We start from the raw sequence: 21632 nt of genomic DNA on the forward strand, positions 1-21632 counted from the left end.
CGAATCCCACCTTTCTATATTTATTTATACAGGTCTGGTCAGGCGTCATCTCCTCTATGTTTTTACTGTCATGCGCCTGCAAACATTTATGACTTTTGCTCACATGCCGACGTTTCAACAACAATAGAAAAAATAGAAGTATTATTCAGAGAACGAAGCATTACTCCTAATTCCTACAATATTCTTTCCCATTGAGGTTCTTCTCTGAGCCACAATCACAGGAACGTCTGCATAGCAATCTGTGAATTCTTTAGAGGCACCAGAAGATGTTCTTGTTAGGTTATCCCTGAAGGAAGTCTTTTTTCAAATTCAGTTAATAATTTCTAATACAGTTCTATATCTACTTTAACCTTACGCGCCTTGAGGAATGTTAAATTTCATATGCCCTAGATGTCTGTTTTATACATTTTCCTTAATCAAATTAAAAATTATTTATCCTCAATATAATACGCGCAGGTTCAATGACCAATCCCCCGTAGTGAGTACGAGCCAAACATAAGCAAAAGCAAGCAAACAAACAAACAAATAATGGCCGAGAAGCGATGGTGGCAATCCCGAACACGTTCAAAGAGAGAACAAGGTGAGAAGACTCCGAAGTGATGGATAGCCAAAGACGACGTGCTCAATAAGATGCGCGAACGCTTCATCTGAGCGGGAGTTGTAGTCTCAGGGGTTTGAGCGCACGTGTCTGTCACTGCCTGCTTCAAACGTCTCCGCCCTGAGAAGCAAGGTTGGAATGATTAACCTAACATGTAAAGCATAGCAATGACCTAGGAGCAACCAAGAGCGTACATCGCCTAGCTAAGATCTGCAAACAACCAAAAAGTAACCAGATTAGTCTTCATAATCGTCCAGCTTTGCTGTTTCGAGCCTTGCGCGGCTTATTGCAAGCGTCGTATTTTTGTTTTGGTGGCTTATACTTAAAGGCGACGCACGTAAACAGTTCAGGGCGAGTCGTTTCTACCTCCAACATTACGTTTTGCTAAGCAGTGAAGTGAGAGTAGTTTTGGCTGTCGGGGATTGCTGTTTTGGGTCCTTAAATTTGCATCGCGCATGGTCGGCTCTTCGCGCTTGGCGAGCGCCGAGCAACGTACGAATCATCCGGTTTGCGGCCAAGCAAGACGAAATTGCCGAGCTTGATGCAATTAGACAACGCACATTCTGTTGGGTACGAAGAGCTTGTCCAATTCGTAACTCTTCGAATGAACGAATGTTGAATGACTGTACATACATAGAAAACCGCAAGTTTTGTTTGAACCAATGGCACACGCGTCGATCCTCTACTAAATGGGGCTCCAGCGGGGGTCATTGCTAACTCTACCTCATAATATATATATATATATATATATATATATATAAATATATATATATATATATATATATATATATATATATATATATATATATATATATATATATATATATATATATATATATATATATATATATATATATATATATATATATATATATATATATATATATATATTGTCACAGGTAATGGGTATGAGCCATCAACTGTAGGGGGAATCCCTTGGAAGTGAAGAAAGAAGAGGGCTTTTGCGTCCTGGTCTGAGGGCAAGCAAGACGTCGTTTCGTCGCTCTCTGTTATTACGTTCGTGGCACTGGTGGAGGTGCGGGGTAAATGCGCCTCGGCTGCAGATTTTCAGCCGACACACCGAGCTACTTGGAGACAGCTACAGCTCCCACGGCACGAAGCAGTCGCCGCCTGCGAGGACTATCTCCCGAGTACGGTCCCCTCTCTCAAGACGAGATGGAAACTTCAACTAACAACCAGGCGAGTCAAACCAACGACGCCTATTCTTTTCTCCCGCATGTTTTTCATGCGCCGCAAACACCACGCTCATTTCATGGAGACATTTATGAAGATGTTGACGACTGGCTTGACCACTTCAATCGAGTTGCCAACATCAACGAATGGGATGAAGCTCGCAAGCTGCGGAGAGTTTACTTTGCGTTAGAAGACTCTGCCAAAACGTGGTACGAGAATCTCGAGGGTTCCTTTGCGACGTGGCATGAGTTCAGCCGACAGTTTCGTGATGCGTACCGCAGCACTGAAAGGAAAGAGAGAGCGGAGCAGGCTATCTCGTCTCGGAACCAACGACCCAACGAGAGAGTTTCGATGTTTGTCGAGGACATGCTTCGACTCTTCAAGCGTGCTGACCCTGCAATGTCCGAGGAAAAGAAGGTGCAGCATTTAATGCGTGGGGTAAAAGAGCAGCTCTTCGCCGGACTCGTGCGCAATCCACCGACGACAGTGGCAGAGTTCATAAATGAGGCAACCACAATGGAGCGTACTCTCCAGTATAGGTCGTCACAGTATGAACGCCACGACCTGACCCCTGCTGCATGCTTTATCGGGGCTGACAGTGAGAGGCATGCCCTCGCTGAGTTCATAAGAAGCGTCGTGCGGGACGAGCTGCGCCAACTCCAAGCAGCGGGCCCCCAACCACCCGTAAGTGATCTCGAAGACTTAATCCGAAATGAGAGACACGTGGTCACCCCACTCGCGCCAACAAGACCTGAGGCCCCTGTGCTGACTTATGCGGCGGCTGTGCGATCTCCTGCACCACATGGCCCTGATCCCACCATGGGGAGAATGGATCAGGCTAGCCATCGATTCCAGGGCACCTCTTCGACTCCGCCACCCGTTTCAAGGTTTCAGAGTGCACCAACTTATCGTCCGTCTGGATCGCGGCAGAACGCCACAAAGGCCAGCGTGTGGCGTACTTCCGATAACCGTCCACTCTGCTACCACTGTGGCGAAGCGGGTCACGTCTACCGTAACTGCCAGTACCGCCGACTTGGTCTCCGTAGCTTTCACCCAGATGCTCGGTGCCCGCGTTACGGTGAGCGTCCCCGCGACATCGAAGCGTACCTTACGGGCCAGCAAGCTCCCCGCCTTGGTCCACGCCCCCAATCACGATCTCCATCACCTCGCCGCCCCACGTCACCTAGCATTCCCTCGTCATCCTATGCTCCTTTCAGAGGCCGGTCACCGAGTCCCCACAGGGGAAACTAGAAACCGCGGCTCCTGGGGGTGAAGCCGCGTCCGAACGAACTGTCAAAGAGCCTCCTTCGACGCAAAGACCCGACGAAGACCGTTCTGACTTTCCAGTCGTTTCCGAAAGTCACAAGACTGTTTCCGCCGACATCACCGTACACGTCGATAATCACGTCGTCACTGCCCTCGTCGACACCGGCGCCGATTATTCGGTTATGAGCAGCGCCCTAGCATCCCAACTGAGGAAGGTAACTACGCCTTGGCAAGGACCGCCGTTGCGCACGGCAGGGGGCCACCTCGTGACGCCAACTGGAATGTGCACAGCCCGTGTTCGAGTCCGTGCTTCGATGTTCACAGGGTCTTTCCTCGTATTACCTGTGTGCTCCCGTCCACTCATCCTGGGGCTGGACTTTCTTCGCGAACACGGCGCAATTATTGACTTACGAGACTTGCAGGTGTCGTTCGAGGACCCGTTTCATCCTGAACCGGAAAACGCCCGCTCGTCGAAGGCTGCCCTACGTGTATCCTCCGAATCTGTTACTCTGCCTCCCCGCAGCAGCCTTTTTATCAATGTTGAATGTGACCAAGACGTCCCCGATGCTGTAATTGCAGAAGGAAATTTGTCTCTACTTTTTGCACAACAAATCTGCGTTGCCCGAGGTATTGTTCAGCCCAGTAGAAAGCAGGCTTGCCTATTAGTCACGAATTTCAGCGACGAGTATCGCCATCTTACCAAACACACTGCGATCGCATACCTTGAGGATATTGCCGACGTCCCTGGTCGCTCAACATTATCTGCTCTTTCGTCGTGCGACGATTCCGCCATGACATTTGCAAGCAATCTCGACGTAAACCAGGGTCTACCGTCTGCACAACGGGTACGTCTTTTGAAGCTACTTGGCTCATTTCGGGACTGCTTCGCTACGACTTCGAAAGTTAACCAAACACCGCTTGCCAAGCATCGTATCATCACCGAACCTACCGAGAGACCCATTCGACAGCATGCCTACAGAGTCTCGCAAAAAGAACAAGACGTTATACGCCAACAGGTCCAGCAGATGCTCAAGGACGATGTCATCCAGCCATCGACCAGTCCCTGGGCGTCCCCTGTTGTGTTAGTAAAGAAAAAAGATGGTACTCTCCGATTTTGCGTCGACTACCGAAAGTTGAATAAGATCACGAAGAAAGACGTGTATCCTTTACCACGAATTGACGACTCGCTGGACCGCATTCGCTCTGCTCGTTACTTTTCTTCCATGGATCTACGCAGCGGCTATTGGCAAATATCTGTTGATGAGCGCGACCGCGAAAAGACCGCCTTCATTACTCCTGACGGACTCTACGAGTTCAAGGTCCTTCCATTCGGCTTGTGCTCGGCACCAGCTACTTTTCAAAGAATGATGGACACGGTTCTTTCTGGGCTAAAATGGCAATCGTGTCTTGTCTACCTTGACGATGTGGTCGTCTTCTCGGACACGTTTGAGCAGCACGTCCAGCGCTTACAGGCAGTTCTTCAGGCGATTCGAACAGCTGGACTTTCTCTCAAACCTGAGAAATGCCACTTTGCATTCGAGGAACTGAAATTTCTTGGTCACGTCGTCAGCCACGCCGGTATACACCCAGACCCTGAGAAAACGAAAGCTGTTGCCGCATTTCCTGTCCCAACGAACAAGCGCGACCTCCGCCGATTTCTGGGACTCTGCGCATATTACAGACGCTTCGTCAAAGGCTTTTCTAAAATCGCTGAACCGCTAAATGAACTTACGAAAGACGGCGTACCATTTGTTTGGGGCCATGATCAGCATCACGCCTTTGACACGCTACGAAACCATCTCCAAGCCCCACCTGTACTCGGTCACTTTGACGACAACGCTGCCACAGAGCTACACACAGATGCCAGCAACGTCGGACTTGGAGCTGTACTGGTTCAATGGCAAAATGGCATAGAGCGCGTGATTGCCTATGCAAGTCGAACACTATCATCTGCAGAGAAAAACTACTCTGCAACAGAAAAAGAATGCTTAGCCGTTGTTTGGGCTATAACAAAGTTTCGCCCTTATTTGTACGGTCGACCATTCAGGGTAGTTAGCGACCATCATTCTTTATGCTGGCTCGCCAACCTCAAAGACCCTTCCGGTCGTCTAGCACGCTGGAGCCTTCGGCTGCAAGAATTTGACGTTACAGTCATTCACAAGTCAGGACGCAAACACACTGATGCGGACTGTCTCTCACGTGCACCAATTGGAAGTACGAACGCGGACGTTGAAGAGGACGATACATTCCTTTCCTCTGTGTCAGCAACCGACTTGGCTCAACAACAACGCGACGACATGGAGCTAAGCCCGCTGATTGACTACCTCGAAGGCCGAAAACGCAGCCTTCCTCGAAACTTCGCACGTTCGCTGGCCTCGTTCTGCATCAGGGATGGAGTCCTCTATAAGAAAAATTTCGACCATACCCAGGCTACTTACCTACTGGTTGCGCCGACCTCACTTCGGGACGATATTTTACATGCTTGTCACGACGAACCATCATCCGGACACCTTGGCTACACGCGCACATTGGAAAGAATTCGCCGCTCATACTACTGGCCCCGCCTCGCAAAGACAGTCAAGCAGTACGTCCGCACATGCCGCGACTGCCAACGCCGTAAGACTCCACCTGTCCGACCAGCAGGACTACTACAGCCCATCGCCACGCCGAAGACACCATTTCATCAAATTGGCATTGACTTGCTCAGCTCATTTCCCACCTCTTCGTCTGGAAACCGGTGGATTGTGGTTGCCAACGATTATTTAACGCGTTACAGCGAAACAAAGGCCCTGCCCAAAGCTACCGCAGCCGAAATCGCACAGTTTTTTGTCACCAGCATCGTACTTCGTCACGGAGCGCCAGCTGTGATAATTACTGATCGTGGTACAGCTTTCACCGCAGAGATGCTTCAAGAAGTGCTGAGACTAAGTGGTACAGAACATCGGAAAACCACGGGTTATCACCCCCAAACAAATGGGCTCACTGAACGGTTGAACAAGACAATTGCAGATATGCTGTCAATGTATGTGGCCGTTGATCACAAGAACTGGGATGATATACTCCCTTACGTAACTTTTGCTTACAATACAGCAGTCCAAGAGAGTACAGGTTTCACCCCATTTCGCTTAGTTCATGGTCGAGAGGTCACCACAATGCTCGACGCAATGCTCCTTCCCAACAACTTGAGCAGGTTCAACACGGACGCTGCATTGTTTGCTCAACACGCCGAGGAGGCCCGTCAACTCGCCCGATGCCGTATTCAGGCTCGCCAAACTGCCGACGCACACCGCTACAACCTTAAACACCGAGAGGTTACCTTCCAACCAGGCGATGAAGTTTGGGTGTGGACTCCCATCCGACAGCGTGGTCACTCTGAGAAGTTGCTTCGGCGCTACTTCGGCCCTTACAAAGTTCTGCGCCGACTCAGTGACGTTACGTATGAAGTTCTCCCTGAGGGCACCTCAAGACGTTCCCGTCGGTTTCCACAAAGTGATGTGGTGCACGTGTCAAGACTCAAGCCATATTTCTCGCGTCATCCATCGAACGTGCACTAACTTACCATGCAATGACTATTTTTTTGCCACTTTGGTTTCTTTTTTATTGTCTTGTGTACTTACTCCTTTCTTTGTTGAGTTCTTCTACGATGCCAGCCCATTTTTTTTCCCTCACGACGGAGTTGTCGAGTTCCATGGTAGCATCTTTTCTTTCGCATTTTTTTTCTCAACGCTCATTACCAGCATCGAGCCGATGCTTTTCGAGGAGAGGGAGTAATGTCACAGGTAATGGGTATGAGCCATCAACTGTAGGGGGAATCCCTTGGAAGTGAAGAAAGAAGAGGGCTTTTGCGTCCTGGTCTGAGGGCAAGCAAGACGTCGTTTCGTCGCTCTCTGTTATTACGTTCGTGGCAATATATATCTATATTGTAATGGAGAAAAAAGAGACAACACCCTTTGTGGGCCAGCTGTTCTTATTCTGTCTTCGTTTTTCTCTTGTTGCTCTATCTACCCGCGCACTGAAGCGCCAGCGGCTGTCTTGGTTGTGACAATCGGCCACGACTGCGCGCGCGTGGAGCTGGCGGCAAAGTTTTTGGTGGGCGGGCTTGGCTGCATCATGGTGGTCAGCCCGGACCACAATGTAACATGGAGCCACGGTCTGGGGGAAGTGTCTCTGGTGGACGGCACTGGCTGCCTCGAGCTGGTCCCTTTTTGCACGCCACGGTGTCCCTTGAAAAAGTGCTGTGGACTCGGGCGGCCGGCACTGGCTGCCCCGTTGCGGCCGACGCTCTCGGCCGCGATTTGGTCCCAGTATCTGCCAAAGGTAGATCTGGTGGTTGATATAGTGATTGCATCTCGGAGGTCGGCCTTGGCCACGCTGAAACTGGGTGCCAGAATCTGCCACAAGTCTATCGGGAGGTCGAGACTGGCTGCATCGTTGTGGTCGGTCTCGGCCATGCAGAGACTCTCTGTGTGTAGCAGCTAAACATGCACCTGACAGCGCGCTTCGGACAGGCCGCAAAATCAGCGGCAGGCGTTGCACTCCGGACGAGGGTAGCCGAAAGAGTATCCCAAAAGACGCGCTGGGTACCTTGGGCTCTACTGGCACCATCACCGCAGGCGGTTCAAGCATAGGCGATGCTGGTGTCTCCACTTGCCTCAGTAAAGGTGATGTTGGGGCTGGCTTCTCTAACTGAGCTCTATGAGGACTGGTATCAGCCTCTTCCACTGACATGATGGCATCGCGTACGGGCGCGGGTACTGAGAGCAGTAGTGGCGTGTCGCACATGTGTCTGACGTCATTCGTAGGGCAGGTGGAGAAGCTTACTGCCGCGCGGTTGGAGGGCTCTGAGGACCCTTCGAGGTGTTGCTCCACTTCAGCTTGGTGTGCGAATGAGGTTGCGTCGGTGAAGGGCAATGCAGCACAGTCGAGATGATTCTCTGCGGCTGTTTCGTTGGAGCCACGCCCATCAAGAGGTCCGACTTCGGTAGCGGCCTCTGGCCGCAGTGAACTTTCTTCGGGTATCGACAAAGTGTCTAACTTCTCGTGTGGTAAGCTGCAGCGCACAGCTGCTGCCTCGAGGTGGAAAGCCTCTGGAGCATGTTCCTCTATACCGACCAGGTTGGACGGGGTGGTGGTGGAGAGGTGGTAAGGATTACGACCGAAAGCAGCTATCAGCTTCCAGCTCCACTCCACCCATGACTGCTGCTTCCAGCCTTCATACCGGTGCCACCACCACTGCACCTTCCCGAAGATGGTCTACGGCCGCATACCATTTCTGATTTTCTGTCCAGGCCTCACGCATTGCTATCGCGTTGACGGTTGCCACCCAACCGTCGGCGTCGTTCCGGACGCCGCGGAAATCCGGTAGTTCGCAGACGGCTGGTGATTGTGAGGTGGCAGGTAGCAACGCAGAGATCACCGACGCGAAGCAGTCGAGCTGGTGTGAGAGCTCGATGACAGAAGACCGAAGCTGCCTGCGTTGCTCCAGTGTGCTTGCCTCAAAGTCGTATGAGGCAGCTACATCCAACGCTGCGTTAATGTCACACAATGCTGGCAACTTTGTAGGAGCTTGCTCGACGATTAACGCTGTCAGTTCGTTAGTCTCGACGCGAATTAGCGCAATGGTACACCGCAGGTCCGCGGTGCTGTCGGGCATTAAGCTCGAAGAGTCAGTGATCGTGGTCTTTGAGTAAGTAGCAATTGCAGCACTCAACATGAGCAGGGAAGCCTGGACGGCATATCGTGGCGGCTCGTTTGTTGTAAGAGTATCGCAACGGGAATGTAGGCCATGGGAAACGTGAGCGGCATTTCCAAGGGACAGGAGCCGGTGTGGATCCCTGCCGTGAAACGGTGGCAGGGTTTCAATCAGGTCATGTCGTAAAACCACAGGGGAGGCCTGGACGCCGTCCACAGGTGGTCTGAAAGGTGGCTGAAGGGGCGGGTGGGACCCCATCGCTAAGGAAGCGTGAACGGCGTTTCTTGATGGAGAATCCGCACTGCCGACAAACCACGAAGACACGTACCGGTGGCTTCCCGCAGAGTGTTCACTTGTCGGCTTGTGCTGACGGCAGAATCCATAGCCTAGGACGCGTGGACGGCGTCCCTTGGAAAATGGTACCGGTAACGTGTACTGCAGTCGCCGAGGAAGCCTTGACGCCGTACGCGAACGGTGGTGGCAGTGGCGGCACGTGAACAGCTGCCAAGAAGGCCTTGAAGCCGTCCTCAAGCGGCGCTTATCGCAGCTGTCCTGGATGACGAAACCGGGACGTAAGCCTTCTTCTTCGTCGACTGCGCCATTGTAACGGAGAGAAAAGAGACAACACCCTATTCTGGGCCAGCTGTTCTTATTCTGTCTTCGTTCTTCTCTTTGCTCTAGCTACCCGCGCGCTGAAGCGCCAGCGTCTTTCTTGGTGATGACAATATATATATATATATATATATATATATATATATATATATATATATATGTATATATATATATATTTAACACGACAATAATGCCAAGGAATCTATAGGGGAAGGTATTAGACCAATTGTAGTGTAATTGTGCAGAAAGAAAAGTTGATAAAAAGATAACTTGCCGTGTGCAGGAACCGAACCTGTGACCTTCGAATAACGCGTTAGAAGCTGCCATGGCGGCTATGCCCCCAGCTACAATATTAGGTTTATAAGTGAATTTTAACGTGGATGGATGGATGGATATGGCTGTACCCTCTAGATCGGGCGGTGCCTAGCGCCACCAAGCCGTAATACCTAATGAACCAAAAACTAGATTTATTTTTTTCCTGTAAATAGTGAGATTGAGGATTCGTGCTTTGCAGTGAAGGTTCTAATTTTCACTTGTGCCTTGACTTTAGCCACCAATCAGACAACCTCATTCTAGTTAATTCTACCCGCTTAAGGTCTATTTTGCCCTCCCTGTCCCTAAACCACAGTGCTTTGAAAAAATCTGCGCCATCATCCTGAGCTATAGGGTGAAGTCTTTTACAAATCAATATCAATTGTTCAGCAGTTTGTTCTTCCTCTCCACACGCACTGCATACCGTGTCTACTCCGTCGTATTTGGCCCGATATGCCTTGGTTCGCAACACTCCCATCCTGACCTCAAACAGTAGAAAACTACCCAGAGTATTATCATAGATCCTTTCCTTGGTAATTTCCTGCTTAAAAATTTGACAGACCTCTAGTGGGGACTTATTAATCAAGCCAATACTCCACATATTGGTCTCAGCTTCCTTTACCTTATTCTTAACCGATAATTCTTTTTGGTTTGGCCACCTGCAGATTTCTAAGTATTTACCAGTCAATTTTCTGGTTCACTTCTTCCATTTCGTATCGACATTCTTCATGTACAAGTAGCTGAATACCTTCCTAGCCCAACGCTCCTCCCCCATTTCTCTCAATAGCTTCTCAAACATTATCTTGCTGCTAGCTTCCCTGCCCTCAAATGACGTCCATTCCATATCACCTTGTACTCCCTGATTTGGTGTATTCCCGTGAGCTCCTAAGGCAAGCCTACCTATTCCATGTTGCTTAATTTCTAATCTTGCTTGAACTTCTGATCTCATGCACAATACTGCATTGCCGAACGTCAGACCGGGAACCATGACCCCTTTCTATATTCCTCTCACAACATCTTACCTATTTTAATTCCACAGTGCCCTGTTTTTCATTACCGCTGTATTCCTGTTACCTTTAGTCGTCACGTATATTTCGTGTTCCCTGAGGTACTCGGCCCCATTGCTCATCCATACACCCAGATATTTTTATTTATCTGCTATCTCTAGCGTGACCTCCTGTATTCTAAGCTCACTACCTTCATTGTCATTAAATATAATGACTGCTGATTTTCCTGACCGAATCTGAAATCTAACCTATCTCCCTCATTACCGCAGATGTCCACAAATCTCTGCAAATCTTCCTTGTTGTTGGCCTTTACACTATATCGTCTGCGTACATCAATGCTGGTAGTGCCTGTTTAATGAGTTTTCCTTGTTTGACGAAAGAGAGGTTGAAGCCCAGTCTACTTCCCCCTAATTTGGCCTCTAATCCTTGTAGGTACATCATGAATAATAAGAGTGACAGAGGACACCCCTGCCTAAGTTCCTGTTATAACTCTGCAAGCTTGGATACATGTTTTTTCCACTTTATAATTACCTTTTTACCTTTATAGATATCCTTTGAAAGATTAGTGACTACATCTTCCTCGCCTAGTATCCAGTATTCCCCACAATTCGTTTTCAACCACGCTATCGTACGCTCCCTTGATATCCAAAAATGCTAGCCAAAAATGCGTGGCCGTGTAAGTCAGCGCGACCTGTAGCCATGGAGGTGAGTAGGACACACTCTTTATGAGCCTGTTTCACGTCACGTAGCACGAAAACTTATTACGAGCTGGCAGCTGACCAATAGGGCACTGCCGTCTCGCACAAAGACTAAACGGCCGGGTTCGTCAACCCTCCAATACAGCGCAAAGGAGGCACTCGAGCCACGTCGTCAACAAACATGTGTTTATTTGTCCAAGATACAGCACAATGCCGGAATCGCGTGCTTGCGGGCCGCCGGAAACTCCGCAAGACCGACTGAGTGTACGCTTGCTGGTAGGCGCTAGGGCTGCCACACAAAAGGCAACAGCCGAGCATGCGAACGTGAAGACGCATGCTAGAGAAGTGCATGCCTGTGTGAATCTGCCCGGTGGCGGGTGAGCACCGTGTGAACGCAAGATACCGGAAAAGGGGGCTCACGGGCGGCCAATCAGATAGGTGGAGCACCGTGACGTAAGCTAGCGTTGCGTGAGTGGGAGGCACGTTGTCCGGGCAAGTTTGAACATGCGTCTCGACAAGGGGGCACTGACGCAAGGCCCGCGCCAGACAAAAAGGCCTAGCACCCATACAATGGTGGCCGTGTTTCCGTCGCCCAAGCAATCTGGTGTAACTAAGCGCGAAAAAGGAGGGCATCTTGATTCCCACACAAGTGATCTTATTTTCGAGGCGGCAGTTGACCAATATGTTATCGTAGTGTACCTAAAACCACCAAGTCTGCGCAATCAAGATCCTCGCTTTGATTGAAGGAAATAAAAGTACATATAAGGACTCACTTTCTTTTAAACACAATAATATAGAGAACTATGTATTATTTACCGTATATTTGATACTCATCTTCACAAGTGGAACCCGTATATATGGACGTGAGGGTCTGCCTAGGTGGGGCTACAAAAACGCCATAGAGGTTGAGAGAGCATACTTTCATAAGCCCCGGCGGCTGACTTAGGGTCGCAGCGCACCGATTGGGTGCGGGGAAGCTTTGCAGACTCAGAGATAGCGGACCGCAGAAAAACTATCTTGAAGGCTATCTTGTAGTGACTAAGAATATTATACAGCCCCCGAGACCACTTCAACGTGCATGCTGGTCTCTGAGGCCATAATTTATTTTGTTTTTTACGCGTCATTTGCATGTATGAATGAGCTTCGTGTAAGCTGCACTGCTAGAGCGGCAAGCACACGATGCCAATGTGCGTCTATGCACACGTTTTGATCAAAACGTGATATTTATTACGAGAGCGAAATCTTGATTGATTTGTGGGGTTTAACGTCCCAAAACCACCATATGATTATGAGAGACGCCGTAGTGGAGGGCTCCGGAAATTTTGACCACCTGGGGTTCTTTAACGTGCACCCAAATCTGAGCACACGGGCCTCGACATTTCCGCCTCCATCGGAAATGCAGCCGCTGCAGCCGGGATTTGAACCCGCGACCTGCGGGTCAGCAGCCGAGTACCTTAGCCACTAGACCACCGCGGCGGGGCGAGAGCGAAATCTTTTAATTTCAAGTGAAACACTTGGTAAGCACATGCCCACTTTTTTAATGTTTGATAAATGCAGGGACAAAGATTTATTGCACTGCAAGACGAAGAAATACAGCTGCCATATCATGATTACAAATTGCACACGAGAAATGAACATACAGGCAATATTATAATAGGAAGCACAACCGAATAAAACTGCAATAAACGCGCACAACTACACATAGAGTGCACAACGCGACACGGCAACATCAGCACTTGGCTCCGCCATGAACTGAAAAAATAAAAGAAAAATGTTGGCGACTTTTTCTTTCCCATCTTTGCACTAAGTTTATCCTACGCATATTACATCGCTCTTTCGCGAAAAACAGTCACAAGCAGTTGCCGCAGCAAAAACAAAGCAATACTATGTAACATGCAAGCCGTTCATAAGGCAGGAGTGTTTACTCAAAGATTACGTCTTAGCTTTAGCTAAGAAACATTTTTCTAGATTCACCAGTTCTCTCTTTGTGCACTCGTTAGAGCTTCACACAATTTGCGAACGGAGTGGAGAACGATATGCAGCATAGCTGCACTTTTCACAAAATCTCACTCATGCAGTGAATTTGACTACATGTGGTTTCACAAAGAAAACCTACCAACGCGAGAGGCGACTGAATTTCTTGAACCAAAAAAGAATTTCCTCGCAAACGTGCTGCGAAACATTTGAAACAGTTCTCTTTCGTGTGAAGCAATCCACGAAAACAGTATGCAAAGTGAAGAGCACAAAAGAATCTCTGCGCCGCACAGCACAACACCACAATCATTAGGTTAAGGCTTCAATGACATATGCAATACGCACTTAACATAGTATTCACACGGCCGCTTGATCAAAGCGCGCAGGTTCGGCATGCTGCGTGCTGCGGCAACCGTGGGAGAGGCCTAGTTTACTTGGCTGCCACTATAGCGCCTCTGCTCAAGGACAATTCGCGTCGGATAAGCCGCGCCTGTGGAGCGCTTGCAGGCTCTCTGTGTTCCCGTCGAAGTTCTGCGAGTGGACACGTGAAATTTAGTGCCCACTCAGTTCATCGTTTTACGCTACAACAGGACTGTTCCTCCGATGCAGAGGGTATTGCTTTTTCTGCGAGTGACGGGCCGGTCGTTACTAAACATCCTCGTCTCGGCAGCAGCCAGCTTTGACCTCATGCTTGAAAACTAGAATGTGTTAATGACGAAGTTTGTCCCGTGTTCGTGTCGCAGGACTGATACTTGTGTTTCAAGTTCCTTTAAACATAGTACCAAAAGCGCCATTGCAGGATTTCGGGCTATTTGAGTATTGCGCAATGTTTCCACCAATCTCAATCGCAAAACATTTTGTGCTATTTCAATACTACAACTTTCCGGCAAAAGTATGAAAAAGCAGTGTTTTGTGAATGAAAAGAATGATACCAAATATTTTTTTATTTCACTCGCTGGTCTAAGTATGCACGTGTCTTCTTTCAGAGCTGAATATTTTCACGTTACCAAAATAGAGTTAGTGTGTGCCGTCTGATTTCAAAGGCGGAGCACTTTCCTCAAGAGGGGCTTGTGTGCCGAACTTTACGAAGCATTCCACAGTTGCGTTGACATTGCGTGTCCCGTTGGCAAGCCGTGGTCAAAGCAGCGCAGTTTCAGAAACAGACATAGTGGATGTGGTTCGCGTGCAAAGGGCTGCCCGAACCACACTGTAGTGCAGCGCACACTGTAACATATTGGTCGAGGGCTGAGTGAAGAAGTTTACACAAGTGTACACTTCTCCGGACTTCAATATGCTTCATCACTTCACTGACAAAATGACATGTGAGCTTGCGAATTTGCAGTATCTCTACTTTCAGATACTGAAGATGCCCATTAATATTCTTGTTCAAGAAATCATACATGCCACCACATGGGTTTGGTTTTTGTAGGAGAACCTTGCACGCTTCACAGCTCAACTGCGAAGTAATAAAACCAAGTAAAAACACCAGCTTCTATCAAAATCGCAATGCAAAAAAGAGTGCATACCATGCCTTAGCCTAACAAGGCAAGAGTACGATCTGCGTTTTTTTACAGCGGGAAAAGTAACATTAAGTGAAAAAAAGAGTGGCGTACATATATATGGTGATTCTTTTAGAACTTACCTGTTTTATTCGGCTGTATGTTTTACAAATTATTCAATTTTGATGTTGTAAGCGTCCAAATATCCAGCAAGGATGAACATGTATGAAATACTCCGTTTGATGCAAAAAGCAAAAAAGAAAGAATGAAAAAGACAACGAGAAACGTGGTATTGATTACAAGGAAGGGTGCCCTGTAATTCTAAACAAGGAAAGGTGCCTGCTTTTAGTAAACTTGAAAAAAGGAGGATATTTTTTTTTATTTTTTGTTGCTTTCGAGAGCTTGTAGCCATTCACGGACCGTATCATGCTCGCTTTGCAACGTCTGCAGTGAGTTCTTCAGGCGGGTGATTTTCTGCTGCAAAATATTAATTTTTTTCCTCGTCTCTTTCATTATCCGCTTCAGATCAAGGTCTGTCTGGGTCATTTTAGCCGTACATGAGCTTGTTTTGTGCTCGCTTTCAGTACGCAGCGCAAAGGCAGACGTTGCCTCCAAAAATGCCGCAGCCGCAACATGTTCATCTTCTCTTCAGACTCGACATATCCGTGCCTGCTTTGATCTGAGCCACTTCGGGCATTATTGTTCGTGCGAGCTTATGTACCGCCATCTGCTACTTCTCGTCGAGGCAGCTTCCTAATCCTAGGAGCACACATCTTTAGGATATCTGAAGGGTAATTCGGAAACAGCGCTGGGGCAGTAGTTGCTAAGAGCAATCGCAGTTTAGTATCTTTCTTGTAGTCATTTTCAGTGAAGTGCAGGGAACAAACCAAAGAATGGTCGCTTGGTACGCACCTCGTTTCCTTTCCTCCAGTACCCAGCTTGGAGATGATTCTGAGCCAAGCCTGTAGGCATTCCGCATCTAACGGAAATTCATGATAGGCCAAATTGGAATCTTTTTTTTTTTGCGCTTGACGTGCGCTGGGAACGGAACAGTTCTTCGGCATGCTGTCGCTCAAGCTACCCAGCTGATCTACGCTTTGGTTTGTAAGAACCACAAGAGAGAGAGAGAGAGAGCTCTTTATCGAAAAACAGAGAATTCAGCCGGCATGTGTATACCACTGACTTGCTACTCTGCGTTGGGAAAAGATTTGGGGACTCAAAGACAAGAAAAGAGAGAGAGAGAGGAAAATATTTAAAATAAAAGAGAAAGGAAAAAGTAAAGATACAGACATTTTTTGTCTCTTCGGTGGGGACGTGTGCTGACAGAATGACATGACGAGTTTTCTAGATGCCACTGCAGTTTGTCTAGATGACGGATATTGTCTAAATACGTAAATAAAAATTTCATCGCATGCCTGTCTTGCGTGAAGCTGGGGAAAGGGTCCAAGACACAATCAACCGGTAAAGTTCTTTGGTTTAACGGATGCATGCAGTGTTCATAGAGCGCACGCTTGGCACTCAAACACGATATGTTCTAGTTTCTATGGAGTCACAGTTATTGCAGTATGGACTTTCCACTTGACCAAAGCGGTACCGTAAGTTGTTTTCATGAGCGCTGCTCAGTCTGAGTCGATGGTAGAGAGTTTCCAGGTGTAAAGGAATTCTGGATGGGAGTCCTAGTTTTAGATGCGGGCCGATATAGTAGAGAAAAGCATAATGATGCGTCGGAAGGTTCCAGAGCCTCTTCTTTTCTTCGGAAGCAAGCCTTTTAGCCAGCTGGGAAGCATCTGACTTAGTGAAATAGGTTCGCCTGTAGTTTTGCTTTTGAAGTCCTTTTCGGGCCGTTTTATCTGCTTTTTCACTCGCCAGTGTAACGCAATGAGCCGGTATCATCACAAGTAATCCGACTGTTGGCTATCGTTGCCCGTAAACTCACACCGCTTCGCAAAAAAAAAAAAAAGCGCGCTCTCATTAGCACGCCTCGCCGAAGTATCTCCTACTACTAGCGCCGCTCTCAAAAGTTCCAGCAGGAACTGTCGACAACGCTCTCTTTCCGTCCCCAACACTCGGCGGCTACACGCAGCAGGCCGCACCTGTGCGCTTTGATCCAGCGGCCGTAGTATTGATAGCGTTCGTAACTAGCTGCAGCCAGGCTGATAGGCAGACGAAACAAACGAAGACCATGGCGCTGGGTACGTTATCGCACATCTTTTATGGCGCGTTCTTTCTGCTACCCGCACTTCTTCATTACCGCAAACGCTCATGAACACGGAGCGTGACAAATGTTGACATCGCGTCGACGCAATGTGCACTTCTCATTCATCCAATTTATGCCTGATCCTAGCACGACGATATCGCACCGCACAATCACAGACAATAAAAATGAATTTAGGCCGTTATCATGGTCGCAAAAACACGTAGACGTATAATGCTCTAGCAAATGTACTGTAGTAAAGAACTAGTGCGCCTGTTTTCTTGAAGCAGTGAGTGATGTGATGCAATCTTATAGCTGGAGTGAAGCTGCGTAGCTCAGTCGCTTTTTGGCCCGAGTGACCACACTTGAAGTTTTTATGTTACTCTATGGTCTAAAGTCCTCAGCTCCGTCGCCCACCTCGAATACCTGACAAGACGCCCCTGTGCCGCCTGTGGCTTGTATGGTCTTCACAAATGCTTGCTGAAAATCAATGGAAATGACCAGCTACCTGACATGTAATAAATGTAGCTGCGATGAGGCAATTCAGACCCTTCCCCATGAGTGTCTTCGCTTCAGTGTACCAAGAAAATAACTTTTGAAAGCGTTAACAGGGCTTGAAGATCGCTCCTTGTCAAAGGAGGGGTCTTAGAACAATGGCCGAGACCATCATCGGCACAGAAGTTCTTGAGAGCATTATTGCACTTCTCACGGACTATTGGTCTTGAGAGAATTTTCATGCAATGTCGTATATTGTATTATTATTTACAGATTCTGCAGGCTTATACTTAGGCCCAAGCAGGAGGAACAACAACAAAAATAAAAATCGTACACTGTCACAGCACATTATCAGATGACTTCTAGAGCTCTTAGGTAGCAGTGCTACGAAAGACAAACAATAAACATGCGCAGCAAAAGCCTACAAATAATTCACTCGGCCACTGCAAACAAGCTTTAATCATACATCATTCGAAAGTAAACTAGACAAAAAAAGACTTCAAGTTGTGTTTCAATATCTTCGGATTTGAAATCACTTATTGGTAAACTGTTCCAGTCGGCAATAGTCCTGAGGAAACACTATTTTTGAAAGCCCTAGTACGAGCAAATACAAGCGCCAGTAAATATTTATGGCTTTGACTTGTTTTTCTAGAAGATAGCCGTTTCACACAGATGAACAAACTCATTGTAACATAACCGGGAAGAATTTTGTGTAGAAATGTTGGTTGATCATCTGTCGAGATTTAAACGAGATCTGTCGAGATCATCTGTCGAGATCATCTGTCGAGATTTGGATGTTAAAAGTTGCGTAATTTGTTGCGTATTAAGTTGCGTAAATACACATGTATCCACATTATTCCCGAAAGAAGCCCAATTTATTTGAGCTTGAACAAAAGTTTTTCATGAGGAACCTTGTCAAAGGCTTTACTAAAATCTAAACAAAACACAGTCTGCCCAGATATAACTAGAACCCGTGTTATACATTTATTCGGTAACCATGTTGATATGACGGCACAATATTGTTTTTGAATAAAATTGTGTTAACATGATTAGCAACAATATGCTCTAAGATTTTACAGCAGCTACTAGTGATAGAAACATGTCGGTAGTTTGAAAAGGAATGGGGGTCACCTTGTTTCAAATTTGGCACAACACGAGTTATACGCCATTCGTCTTGCATCTCACCAAATTTGAGTGATGCATCAAAAAGGGCAGTAAGGTAGTCAGTAATTTGTTCTGCATAGCAAAGTAGGCATGAGTTACTAATAGGGTCAGGCCCTGGCGATTTTCTAGGATTAACGTTAAGTAACATTTGCAGAACAGCCTCACGAGTTGGCCCCACCACGGTGGTCTAGTGGCTAAGGTACTCGGCTGCTGACCTGCAGGTCGCGGGTTCAAATCCCGGCTGCGGCGGCTGCATTTCCGATGGAGGCGGAAATGTCGTAGGCCCGTGTGCCCAGATTTGGGTGCACGTTAAAGAACCCCAGGTGGTCAAAATATCCGGAGTCCTCCACTACGGCGTCTCTCATAATCATATGGTGGTTTTGGGACGTTAAACCCCCCAAATTAATCAATCCATCACGAGTTATGAGAACATCATGTCGTTTTATAGGAATAGGGTCGCGCAGTTCATAATACTGTGGTTCGAAAAAGACATTTTCAAAGTATTTATTAAAATGATCAGGAATTAGTGCCAGAGCAGTTATTAAGACCTCAACAACTAGTATGTTAGAAACTGCTTCATTACTTTGTTTAATGTAGTGCCAAAATTTACCACGCTCTGACTTGAGGAACTCTGGTACACTCAAAGGCAAAAGGGTGTTAAAAGGGTGTGTGGTGTGTCCTTTTGGGGACTAATCGGGCTGCCACAACGATTATTCTTTTTAGAAACTAACGACACCAGCTATAATAGTTACTCCGCACAGACTAGCTCAATGTAGTAACATTTAGTCATCACATCTACAGCATATCGGTTAGGGTAACTGTTAGTCCCACAAATCACCTCAAAGGACTAATGTTTTGTCCTCACATTTACACCTTGTCGGGCAACTGTTATTCCCCACTTTTACACCTTACCAGGCTACCGTTAGCCCTCACAGTTGCACCTCGCCCGACAAACAGTTGTTCCATTCAAATACTCCACCGAGATAAACTTTTTATCCCCAGTTCAAATATTTTTTTTCTATTTACTCTCTGCCAGGCCAAGTGTAGCCGGTACAGCTTTATTCCCGGTAGTGGAAGGTTCCGATAGTCCGGCGAGCATAAACAGCATGGCCTGCACAGCAAAAAAAAGAAAGAAACGATTTGTTAGCGGCATCTTTCTAGCCTCTTCGCCATACCCACTGAAGGACCAACTGTGCAGCCTGTCTTTAAAAAGGTGATCTAACAATGACGTCACAGACGTGCGTCGTCCGATAGGGGCGTATCCAGCTTGTCCAAATTCGATGAGACCCATGGGCAGTAGCCAGCAGTGACAAGTGTAGTCGGCGCAACTTCATTCCCGGTAGTGCAAGGTTGTAATAGCTCCGCGAGCATGTACAGCACGGCCTGTACAACAAAGAAGAAAGAAGCGATTCGTTAGCGGCATATTTCCATACACTTCACCGTGCCCACTGAAGGACCAACTATGCAGCCTGTCTTTGAAAGGGTGATGCAACAAAGACGTCACAGACATGCATTGTTAAGAAGGGGCGTATTGAGGTTGTGCAGATTCAATGAGGGCAGTGGGCAGTAGCCAGCAGTGACAAGTGCAGTCGGTGCAACTTCATTCCCGGCAGTGCAAGGTTCCGATAGCCCGGCGAGCATGAACAACATGGTCTGTACAGCAAAAAAAAAGAAGTGTTTCGTCAGCAGCATCCTTCCAGCCGCTTCACCGTGCCCACTGATTAGTGTTCTTTCGTCTTCTTTTTTTTAAACACTCTTTTCGATCATCTGTCATTCCCCTGACCACCTTCCCTTGTGTACAGCGTAGCCAGTCAGTCCGATAACTGGCTACCATGCATCTTTTCGTTTTTCTTTTCTTTCCCCTTATGAAGCCGATGAACGCATTCATTTTGTTACATTTTTCAGGTGAATGTGATTTCAACGGGACAAAAGTAGCACCAGGGCATCCCCTGAGCCTGGAAGAGCCTTGCGAAATGTGGACTTGCAGCACACACGATGGGCAAACCGGTCACCTTTCAATAGAAGGGTGCGTTTTAGCTCAATCTTTAACACAAGAACACAAGTCAATGAAGTTAGCAAACAATTGTTTACCTCATCACTCAGTTGTTTCTAAGATAAAATAATGGATCAGTAAAATGTCATAGCGGTTGATGCTGCTGCGCTTTGCAGTCCCACATGACGACATTGTTTTTTGTTATTTTCCTTTCTTCACCTTTCAGATGCGGAACCGTGGGGGCTGGTGCCGGCTGCCAAAAAGTCAAGGGTACCGGTGTCTATCCAGGCTGTTGTGAAAATTTGATCTGCGATTGAGAGCTTCGTTGGTTACGGAAAGGCTATCAAAGATTGACGGGAACTTCTAGCACTAATTTGGATGTTTACATTGCCGTGTTCTTAGCATGTGGATCAAGTTGCCAATCTGAGCACCAGTTCTAACCGTATAGGCCGGTATTGATGCATTGACGTCGACGGAAATATTCCGCTTCACCTTCTTCATACTTACATCATACCTAATACAAATCTATCCGTCGGCTCTGCCTTGCAAGCCCTCTGAGACTTTGATTTTTGACTGTTCTGATGCTTTTTAAAAATAATATTAAAATATACTCTTATTATAAATAACTTTCCTTGAAGTTTCCGGCTACTAGTCTTAATTAGGGTTGTTTAGCGCTGTGAATGTTTCTCAAGGTTTTTCTTCCTAAACTATCTGCCGCGCAGGGCACCTCTCTCACTTAAATGACTAATGCACATGCTTTAAGATGTGGGGTGGGATTGACCACTTCTAAGAGGGGTAACAAGCTTAAAAAGTTCAGGAGGGTGGCAAGTGATAAAAGGCAAAGCAAAAGTTATTTTTCATCAAAGGTATAAGTTGATAATTCCGAAAACACAATCATCATCATCGGTGTTATAAATGCATCCACGTTGGGAAA

General features: G+C 47.3%; 1 protein-coding gene across 1 annotated transcript in view; it reads left to right on the forward strand.

Annotated features, from left to right (window-relative positions):
- Positions 1–21324, forward strand: part of LOC119170252 (complement inhibitor CirpT4-like) — a 47918-nt gene extending 26594 nt beyond the window's left edge. The window contains exons 2-3 of the mRNA XM_075890712.1: positions 20611–20731; positions 20925–21324. Coding sequence (XP_075746827.1) covers positions 20611–20731; positions 20925–21015 — 212 coding nt within the window. The 3' untranslated portion in view covers positions 21016–21324. The remainder of the gene's footprint in view (positions 1–20610; positions 20732–20924) is intronic.
- Positions 21325–21632: the final 308 nt, after the last annotated feature.

Source organism: Rhipicephalus microplus, chromosome 3 (genome assembly GCF_043290135.1).
Source record: "Rhipicephalus microplus isolate Deutch F79 chromosome 3, USDA_Rmic, whole genome shotgun sequence".
NCBI lineage: Eukaryota > Metazoa > Arthropoda > Arachnida > Ixodida > Ixodidae > Rhipicephalus > Rhipicephalus microplus.